The sequence below is a fragment of the Anser anser genome (genome assembly GCF_964211835.1).
Source record: "Anser anser genome assembly, chromosome: 7".
Lineage (NCBI taxonomy): Eukaryota > Metazoa > Chordata > Aves > Anseriformes > Anatidae > Anser > Anser anser.
Window position 1 is genome coordinate 25,417,715 of NC_139727.1, and position 11,066 is coordinate 25,428,780.

An 11,066-nucleotide genomic window follows, 5' to 3' on the forward strand; every position below is an offset into this window, starting at 1 on the left:
CTCGGAGCGCGGGTTAAAGGCTCTAGCCGCCCATCGCCGGGGCGAAGCCCAACGCCTGGTTTTATACGAGCAGCCATCTTGTATTTATTCCCTTCCTCCATGAGAGCCGCTTCCTGATTGGCAAGGCCGCCCGGCCGCAGCCAATGGGGAGGGCGCTTCTAAGAGCGGAGAGGGCGGGCGCAGGCGGCAGCCGGACTGAGCAGGAGCGGCCATGGAGCTGCCGAGCCGGCGGCGGGCGGGGGGGTGCGCGCAGGCCTCCGGCGGCGCGTACCATCTGCGGGGCGGGGGGGGAGGCCTGCTGGCGAGCGCCCGGCCCCCTCGCCGCGGGGCGAAGAGAGGCAGGAGGAGGTGCGGCAGGAGCCTTCCCGTGCCTCTCTGCTGCGGGCCGCCCCTTCCCCGCCAGCAGCCCGACGAGAGGGGGCAGCCGGCGGCTCGGCGAGCTTACGCCGCGTCCCCCGCCCGGCTGAGATGCGCTGCCCCGCGGCCTTCAGCCGGCGCTGCGGCGCGGCCGCCGGGCCCCGCGGGAACTACAAGTCCCGGCGTGCAGCGCGCACCGCGTCGCGTCGGGGCCGTGCGTGGCGCAGCTGGCGGCCGCCCCCGCCCTCCGCTCGCTTCCCCCCGGCGGCCGGGGCGGCGGGGCCGTGACGGGGCGGGAGCGGGGGCGAGGCCGGGGCCGTTCGGGCCCCGACGGTTCTGGAGCCGGCAGCTGCGGGGGGCTCCCAGCCGCTGCCCCCGGTCCCGTCGCGCTGGCTCCCGCTTTGCACTGTGCCCTCGTCCCTGCGGTGTCAGCGCGAGTCGGAGCTTGGGAAAGAAGAGCTCGGGAAGGGGCTGGAGGAAGTCTTGAGCACAGTCACTGCGTTAATGGGCCCGGCCTGCGGTGTGAGGAGAGCCGGCTGCATAACCTTTCATGGGATAAGTTCAAAACACAACAGTGGGGTTTTCTGTCCTGGGAGTTACGCATAGACTTGCATAAATCCAGGGATCTGCATAATGCTCCAGTACGGGGAAGTTCTCATCCGAAGCCCCTCAAGGCGTGCAGGGCATCCCAAACCTTTCCATAGAGATTCCTGCTCACCCCCTGCCGTCAGGATGAGAGGTTCGCCTTCCCCTGTAGTAGTTAACTCTTCAAATATGTATGTACTCATCCATTCCTCAAAAACATGCACACACCAAGTAGACACACTTCATTCCACCTGCACCTCCACCATCTCTTTATAGCTCCACAATCAGGACGTTGCTACGTAATACCTCAATCTTCTCTTATACACTCAGGTCAAGCCTATACACGAGTCCCCTAGAAAGGCCTGCCCCACACACACATGGACACCGGGAAGCAAAACACCTCTTTCCTACCCGTTCCCTCTCCTGTCGTTTGCCGGGGTCTCCTTGGTGATGAGGAACTGAAGTTAAAAGTGGCCACTTCAGAAACACCAACCACCGGCAACGTGAGTCAGCCCGAGGCCTCCACACCACAGAATGTGGCCAGAGCAAACCACAGGCTTCATTTTCTGTGGTAGAGACAGTTTCTGTCACTGTGCTGTGCTCAGTGACCCAGATGCCTTTTCTCTTCCCTCTCATGGCTCTGATGTAAGAACTACCTTTAATGAGTACAATATGCCCCCTGTAGCAGGATATAGAAACAAACAAACAAAAAAACCCAGTGACTTTAGGTTGAGGCCAGGAACCTCTTACAGAAGTACTCCAAAAGGATAAGAATTCACACCTTCCTCTGCCATCGTGGAACCAAGAAGTAACCTCTCTGGGAGTGAATATATATTTTTCTTGCATGTTACATGCTGTTGGACAAGAATGTACAAAAAACATCCCTGATAATATTTCCAAATTCATTTAGCCAGGAATCAGAAGCTATTCTTTCCTGCCATGGATGTTAGTGAAATGACCCTCAGGTGCTATTTCTAATATCCATGTAATTCTAACATCCTGGCTCCTCTCAGGTTCCTTTAAACATTTTGTGCATTGTTTTAATAGCACTTAAGGCAAAGTGCCAATCAAGAATACAATAAAATTTGTTTTGAACAGCTCCATAGCAGTTATCTTACCTGATAAAAATAAGCGCAGGGAAAATATTGGTGGTGGGTCTTATGGACTGAGTACTTGCTGAAATGATGATAAACTGCAGTCCAAGCAAAACAATCTGCAAAAGACAGAAAGAATGATCTGTTATTTATTTGATAGCAGGCATTCAGGACTGAAACACAACTGATTCAAGTTTCACGCTATATATTTTTGTATTTTGATGCGATGTTTATATAAAGCAGATTCTTACTTAACTATGAAAAACAATTCTTCTTTATCCACTACCTGCTCCATAAGTCATACCAATTCTTTTTGCACATTTGTTTTCTTTTGACCAATTTTTCTGAAGTAGCCACATATTCTCTCCTGTTTGTTTTTGTATATAAACAAAAATGAAATATGTAGAGAATAATAGAGAATATATAAAAGAATATATAAAAGAATCCCCTCTGCAAATCTGCTGTATGCCAGTACACTCTCTAAAACCTGTTCCTAAATTAGATAAAACTCAATAATTTCTAGTCAGTTGTCAGGTTCCGATCATAACTTCTTGCATTGATCTCAATTATTTTCAGTTTGTGTTCCTTTTTCTGCCAACTGTGTCTACTTGTGAACTCTTTCTGCTTAGTCTGCAGATCCACAGCAACTGAAACTGCCTTATTTACTATGTATGCTGACATGTCTTCAAGTGCTCTAGCTGTGCAAATAGTAGAAGAAAGAGGCACAGTGTCCCTGGTGGAATCCCTCCTGATTAGACCTGACGTACCATATTCTAGTCTTCTGATTTTATTTTTCCAGTTCATTTTTCTTGTCCTGAAGATTTGTATTGCTTAGAATCATGCCAACCTCTCTGTAACTGTAGATATAACTTTTGATTCCTCCTAGTCTGGTAAAACAGATTATTTTAGTAATTGTTTGCATGTACTTTAGTAGCTCTCAATTTGATTTTCAAATTCCCTTGGAAATTTTGTCGGAGTAGAAGCTAATATTAGAAGCTTAGCAGTTTGTGGAGACATCTTTGCTTGTGTCTTAATCACTGCTGTTAATTTATTATCTGGAAAAATGTTGTTCTACAATAAATTTATGTATTATGGCCTGATGCAGGTGAATTATGCAGGTTCTTTGCAACATGCACTCCTTAATGATGCCTTCTGTTCTGAAGTCAACAAACTAACGAGTTATCCTCTTGGCTATTTCTAATATTCTTTAAAATTCTTATTTGTAGATATTTAACTGTTTCAAGTATTCCTATTTTTTTAATTTGTAATATCTCTGTAGGTTAGACCCCCTTTACTGCTGTCACAAACATTGGATTTCTGATTGCTGAAGAATATTTACTTTTCTTAAATAATCTCTTATTTCTTGCTAATTAACACTTTATATTAACATTGTGCTTATTGTTTTAAGGTTGTACATGTTTGTTTGTTTGGTTGGTTTTTGCCATCTAAGCTTCACTACTTTCCATACCAACACTTGTGATTTAAATTGTTTCATTTTTACCCCAAGGAAATTCCTGACTAGCTGCATAGCCTTCTTGAAAACCTCCTTAATACGTGGCAGTTTGCACATGGTCTTCCTTTGAAGTTCTTCACGAGGAGCAGTGGTGTCATACCAGAGACTGGATGCTGACTGATATACTTGCAGTCCAAAAACTACCACAGAGATATCAATGAAATGATATCTGAGAGGAATTCCAAGAGACAAATCAGGTCAAAGTCATTGCCACTTGATTTTATCTTGTAAGATTGTATAGACTTCCTCAGAAGTGGTGCTCCTTGCCCATCTCCATTATAAACAGTTTTCTGTACAAGTGATTGTAACCTCATTTTTAATAACCGTGGTATGTAATTTTTTCCAGCAGTTAGCTCCATGATCTCAAATCTCTCATTTTCTAACTTAGCTCTACTTTCCACCCTATTTTATAATAGATGAATACATATCTTTTAAATTACTGATATTCTTTGGTCACACTTCATATCTATAAATTGGAAATTCCTCAGTTTTGTCTAGATGTTATCCATGCTCTTGATTTGAATGAATATTTAATAGTTTGGGTATTTTATTATTCCTGTGGCATGGCTTCTGGGAAATAACCTATGCATTTCATAGAGTTGTTCTTTTTTTCCCAAAAAGCCTTTTAGGTTTTATGTTTATATTTAAATCTTCCTTTTTTTTACCCCTCTCTGAACAGTGTTACTAGTAACTACACCACTTACTATGACAATAAAATGACTAAACTACATGTACCTTCACTAAACGTGGCTTATGAGCTCTGAAGTACTACAAGGTTAACAATAATAATTCACAATGGACACTCAGGAGAGCCTAGATCTCCATTTGCATACATAAACGTACATATATACATTTATAATACATATACACACAAACATACATTTATGCACACATATGTATATAAAAAATAACAATATTTCATACCCAGAAAGACTGAAGGGGAGAAAAGCTCCTCTTAAATATCTAAGTGATGGTTTGTTGTTTTTTTTTGTTACTGTTGTTGTTGCTTTTGTTTTTTCTGATCAAGGTAACACGCAAAAATAAGCCACAGAAGGAAAAAGAAATGGAAATAATGAGGACAAACTCTATAAATCTGCAGGTCTTTCTACATAGGTTTGTGGAAATACACAGCATGAAAATAACATTAGTAGAAACAAATAATGCTACAAAGTGACCATTTATTAAGATTTTCCATTGTTTAAGCTTGTGTGGCTGTAACTTTTTTTCTTTTCTTTAATCCCAGAAGTCAAATTGTTCTTTTTTTCATGAGCTAAGGCAAGAGGGACACTAGCCTGTGCAGTTTAAAGAGTGCATATAATTCCAGCATGCACAAACTGAATACAAACAACATAAATAGGAAAGCAACTCTGTCATCAGGGACATAAGGATGCAGAACCACGCTATAACGCTGAACAAACAGGGACAGAGGTTTCACGTCTAGTCCAGCTCTTTCCAAAAGCTGTTGCTTTATAAAGACAGAAAAGAAGGCTAATCTGTGGCTATTGTCACAAGTTCTGTACAATTACTGAGCTTAAATTAGATTTAAAAACAAGTTGGGTGAATATATCCTTTTCTCTCTATTTTATTATAACTACTATATTAAACGATATGAATCAATTCATGTTTTTCTTTTAATTTGTAAAAATGTCTTCTCAGAATATATTTTAGGCCTATTAAAGATTTCTGGTGTTTAACTACTGAAAATCAGAATTTACCATTGCTATTAAGTAGCTTCAACATAAAGTAGAAAACACTCCAGTTGAGATGGGATTAACAGATATCAGCATTAGCTTGTACTCTCTCAACTTCTCCTTAAGGAGTTAACTTTCCTTTATAGACTTTTGTTTGGCAGTGTAACTTTCAAAGTGAAAACTTCTCTGTGTTTATGTTAAAAGAGCTTGTTTGAAGAACTCCATGAAAATCATCATTGTCTGTGTCAGCTTTTAAGTATATTTATCTTGGGGGCTCTTTCATCTTCCTTTGTGGAACATTCAGGCTTCAACATTGCTCATAAAGGAAGAAAATGACTCCTGCTTCCGGTATGTGTCTGCACTGGCTTCCTTCTTGTCCTTTTTGTAGAAGCAGTTACTTCAAATTTGTATGTTACATTTTAACTAATTCATAACTGTAGGTTTTATGTAATGGGTACAATGATAGCAACTTTATAGTGTTTTGATACTACCCTGGAAGTGTGCAAAATGTCAGGTATGCATTTGTAATAAACAAGTCGGATAGGAGTCTCAAATTTCTCAAATGATTGGATTCTTGATATCCAGTGAAACCAGCCTGTTTTCAATGCGTGAAACAGATCTGTGGCATGGTTTCATATTTGATTGTCTGAAATTCTCACTGGATTCTGCAGGGTGTATCTTCAGGACATTACACTACACCTAGATTATATTTAAAGCTTAAAGGAAAGCCTTCATTAGTTTTAATCTCCCACATGACTCTATTGCAGGATTAGAGGTCTGAATGCTGCAGTGTGTTTCTGATAGCTGTTACTTGCATCAGCACAGTACTTACACAGAGGCACAGGCTAGAAGACCCAGATAAGAAGTTACTAGGAACTCCTTCTCTAGTGCATACCCTCTTTTTATACTCAGGAATCTTTCACCAGCTTTCTACACCTTTTGCACATTTCTTCCCTCACACTGGTAACTCTCTACTCCCTGTCATTTTCCCTTCCATTTTTTTTTCCTGTCCTCCCGCCCCACCCCTACTGCCTTCTCACCTCAGGAGAAAGGGAAATATTGTGGCCTGCAACCAGGTTGCTTCCCCACCTGCTTCTTGGTGACTGGTCCCACGACCAGAAGACAGAGATCTGCAGGTTTGGTGCTTGCTAGCCACTGGAACCAGTGAAGAGTGGTCCATTGATGACTGGATCAAACATGATTTGGCCTGGAGGGGAAACACACATCACTGGTTGGTAACAGCACGAAAGCAATTTCTTTTTGTAGGCACAAATGTTAAACTGCTGTTCAGCAGCCAGGTTTTCATATCCCGTTGCTGAGCCCCTTTGAGGGGATTCATTCCTTCTTTCCTCACAAACGTTCTTTGAGTGTATTTCTGCATGCCTCATGTGACACATCTCAACAGAAGGACCTAATTTTCAGAAGTGAGTGCCCAGCTCATTGAACAGCCAGCCCTGGCACAGCGGTTGCAGCCGTGCGCCCCAAATTTGAATCTTATCACATCACCGATCACTTTCACACATAAAAAAAAGTCTGCAGCTTGCTAGTAGCTACTTTAGATGCAAACAAACAGAAAAGGATCCTAATTGTGTTTGGGGCTTCTTGTTACTTGTGGGTCATTTACCTTTTGCTCCAGCTGAGAGAAAAAGTCACATGCAAGCCTTTCTAGCCCTACTTAGCTTCACTGCCTGATGCAAATCAGGCCGCCAATTAAATCTTCACTTCAGGACAGTAACAGTAAAGGAGTTTTTATGTGAGGTCAGAGTTTAATAGTTACAGATACTAAAACCCTTACAACTCCTTCATATCATTGTATGCTACCTCTGCATTTTCTGAGTTGTTGTGTTCTTCGAGATTTCACACTTGATGCTGTGGGAAACCAACCCTATCCATCAAAGTCCCCCTTTCTATTGCTACGCCATAGTACAACAGGTATTTCTAGGTTCATTGAGAACATACATAAAAGACTCCAACAAGATTTTATGATGTTACTGCAGAACTATGTAAGACAGAAGAGAAAAAGGAAAGTGTTTTTTTTTTAATGACTGGCAATGTAATACAATATTCAGTTAAAAAAAATATTTAATTTCGTTTTCTACCATGTGGATCAATTAGTAATTGAATACTACAGATGCTAATATGCAGAGATGACTCAACTGTGGAATTTGAGATAAATGTCAGTAACAGTTTGCAACGTATTATGTGGATTTAGCTCTGCCTAATTCTGTTAGGAACAATAGGGGAGAAAAGACTTATCCTAAATTCTAAAAAAAAATAATATTTATAAAACCACCTTTGGCTATTTCCATGTAGTCATCTCAAAGACATTTGTGAAAACATCTATTATTTTTGCACGAAAAGAGGAATCCAACATAGTTATTAAAGTGATGTTTATTTTGTCAAATAGCAGGAGTTACACCATCTGACTGCTTGGACCTATAGGGTTGGTCTCAAGTGCTCTGTCATCATATTGTGCTAACTTTCAAAGGTTGTCTTAGGGGACATCTTAAATCCATTGCCCTCTTTATGGCTGGTCTTGAAAGGGCATTTTAGCCAGCATTAATTCCATATTTGTCACAGTAAGCACGATTATTCAAGTATAAATTTCCATTTCTACCCATTTGGGGAAACCACCAGGCTTATAATTCATTCATGGCTGGGTAACTACTGGGGCAATCATTTGTAAATTCATGTGGTACAAACATCATCTGTTTGTTATCATTAGCCTGGCTTTTCAGAGTCCTGCTCAAGCAACAGTAAACTCTCTTCGTACTGTGCGTGATGGTCAGAATTTCTGAGTAACTACACTAGGGATGCAGAAATGCCCGGTATGTCTCCACAGGGATACTGAAATTATACCTACTTGCTTGATGCTCTCTTAGTTCAGAGAGAAGCCACTCAGGATCCTGTGTGCTGTCTTCTATAAAACATCCTGTAGTATTAGGGTTGGCAGGGGTATCCAAGTCTTCATTATTTCCCTTTAGTGAAAATAACTGGAATGAGAAATATCAAGTATAGTTGCAGAAATACAGAACCACAGATTTTTGTAATAATTATAGCCAAATAATTTTAGACACAAAAAACATTAAATGAACTACTTGTAGCAACTATAGTCTAGAGAAAAAAATGGGCTGCTAAACAAGTGTCTTTTACTTACTACATAACAGTCTAAAAGTTTTTGTAAATCCTAAAAGAGAACACGCATCATTGTACTGAAGGAGAATATCCTTACTAGTTAACTTTCTACACTTTCTGTACCGATGGCTCCTAGTTTGAAGAAGACCATGCCACCAAACTATTAATTATGCACGATCAGGTGATGTTTACAGATGATCTTTATTGTCAACATCTGGTTGCAGATCCAGCTGCTTGGGGCAGCTTGAACCCAGCTGTTATACTGCTATGGAAGCAGCATGTGTGGCATGGAGCCCTGTCAAGTGGAGCCACTTCAGGTACATCTGCACATAAATTTCCAACATCAGGAGCACCTAGCACATCCTTTTCATATAACATAGTCAGTTGTACTCCAGCCAGGCTAGTAAGCTTCAACTGAAGGTAGTCTGTGGTAGATCACTTCTCTGTGCTTTGGGAGGCTTTCTGAATTACAGCACTGTGCACACAGAACATGTGTTTCTGGTGTAACTTGCTGTAGGTGCTGTGTCCAGAGCACTAGTAAGGAACTACATGTGCACTGGTTACAACATTAACAACCATCTAGAGACTCCATTGGTGAAGATGTCTTGGATGTATTGGTAATCACAGCATGTTCCCTGGCAATGGAATACAATACTCAGTACTAGCAAACTGGCGGAAGGTTTTGGTCTGTGCTGCTAACCCTCTCCCCAACAACTCCTGGCATATTTCAGGAGATAAGACACATTTCAGGGACCATCCCCAAATTGCAACTGTCTTGCTGTGGTTTAGAACTAACTAGCACAGAGGTGCTAGTCATCTCACGTCAATTGGCCTCAGTGCCTGGGAGCATTTCCAGATACATTTAATGTAGTAACATAAGTGGAGCTTGAGAAAGCTTATTTGGGTTTGGGCTTGAAATGGCCCTTTGCAGATATTCCTCAGCTAGACAGCTGAAAGCAGCTTCAGCTTTTAGCTGAAGACAGCTAAAAGGCTCCCAAACTCTGGAGCAGCATGCAAACTCTCAAACAGTCCTGCAGGAGTTGACCAAGGACTGGTAATAGCTAGCACCCCTCCTAATTCCTTGTGGAATTGCCACATTTCTCTTTGCACTGAACTTTCTTTCCAGTGTATCCATCAGCTTTTCAGGTATCCAGGGAGTCCCAGCAGCCCCAGCCTGAAGTAAGCGAAGATTGACTGTAGGGTTATTTCAATCCTAAAAACTTAATTCAAATCCAAAACCAAAAATATAAGGAGCAAGTATCTCTTCTTTATTCACTCTATGAATACTGTATACGTAGTGTAAAAAGAGAACAAATGCTTGTAACACCAGTCCCTAATTCTTAGTTCTCTCAGGGAGAATAGCAGGAAGGTTTTTGGTTGATTTTGGTTTATTTTTAATCTGGCAATATAGTAGCCCATGTTGCAGATCTTCCTTGCCCCCAAATAAGGAAGCATAAAGACTTCGTTTACCCCTCATTTTAAAAAAGAGTAAGTGAAGGAAAAAAGTTCCTTTTTCTTAACATTTAGTGCTTAGTCCCCAAACCGTGTTACATATAGAGAACTTCATTCCTGAGAGCATATTAATGAGGCTCACAATCCTAGTTTTAATGGGAAGTACTATTGACTAGCTGCTGTGAAAATGAGGGAACAATTTGGCTTTGTTCATTATACAAAGTAAAGTTGCTCTACCAGTTGCAAAGGCAATGAAATATCTGCACTTTGAATTTATATCCACAGAATCCTTTGATTTTTGGAGCTTTCTGCATGTGTTACAAATCAACAGGAATTGCCAGATGTTCCACACTTCTCAAGTCTAGTCCTTATTTAGTAGCCGTAGACCCATGAATTCAGAAATCTCAGTTTCATGGTGCTAGTTAAAAAGAAAAAAAGGTCTGTGGTGCTCTTACTCTGAACGCCGTCTTTTTGGAGTTTTCTAGTGTATACTTCCACTCTCCTGCTTTATATTCCACATTATATTTAGCATCCATTTCAATTATCTTTATGTCATAGTCTAGGTTCATCCTTCTTTCCCTGTAGCATTTTAAAAACATCAAAATTATTAAAATGTAGTAATATTGAAAAATGTAAAAATTTTGGTTCACTTAAGTATTACATTAATACTGTTTTCTGTCCTATGAACTAAGATGTGCTTAACAAAAGTAGGAGCTGTTGCTGCTACTGTGCAGCTGCTGGCATGAATTCAGTTACTGTTTGTTGCGCTACTTTCCTGAGACCCAATGAAATGACAGTTCAGAGGAGACCGTTCCAATGCATGACTCTAAAAGTAACTTACCTAAAGAGGTTATTCTTCCATTCTGATTACTCTGCTGTGCTGCATAAAAGAAGCCAGTAGAAAACAGAAGTGGAGAACGAGATATTTGACTGACAAACAGGAAGGTCTAAACAAAGGCGCAGGCAATCATGGCCACTTGAGACAGGCAACCTGTTGATACATGACCTGCCTCATTTGGATGTGCTGCTGAGAAAATTGTGAAATTCACCTGCACTGGGCTATGCTGAAGCATTTATAATCTGTGGGATCAGGAAAAAACAATTAGGATGAGATATTCAGAACGATGAAAAGCAAGTTTCACATTTAGACTATTCAAACTCCAGTTACTTCCAAGTTATTAGCAATCTGGGAAAAAATCTGCTATGGAACAGAGCACACCTATGTCAGTTGATGGTACA

At 41.2% G+C, this 11,066-nt stretch overlaps 1 protein-coding gene across 1 annotated transcript; it reads right to left on the reverse strand.

Annotated features, from left to right (window-relative positions):
* Positions 1-249: 249 nt before the first annotated feature.
* Positions 250-11,063, reverse strand: LOC310902459 (uncharacterized protein). Its single transcript, XM_083844011.1, has 5 exons — positions 10,669-11,063; positions 10,283-10,406; positions 8,104-8,233; positions 6,281-6,447; positions 250-2,155 (listed from the first exon to the last, which is right to left on the reverse strand). Exons 2-4 carry the CDS (start codon positions 10,394-10,396, stop codon positions 6,389-6,391), a joined length of 303 nt encoding a protein of 100 aa, XP_083700137.1. The 5' UTR covers positions 10,397-10,406; positions 10,669-11,063; the 3' UTR covers positions 250-2,155; positions 6,281-6,388.
* Positions 11,064-11,066: the final 3 nt, after the last annotated feature.

Coding starts and splice junctions, on each gene's coding strand:
- LOC310902459 (XM_083844011.1), bottom strand. CDS start 10,396: ATGAACCTAGACTATGACATAAAGATAATTGAAATGGATGCTAAATAT. Junction 8,234..10,282: donor CCAAAAAGACGGCGTTCAGA/GTAAGAGCACCA, acceptor TTCTCATTCCAG/TTATTTTCACTAAAGGGAAA. Junction 6,448..8,103: donor ACTAAGAGAGCATCAAGCAA/GTAGGTATAATT, acceptor TTTCCCCTCCAG/GCCAAATCATGTTTGATCCA.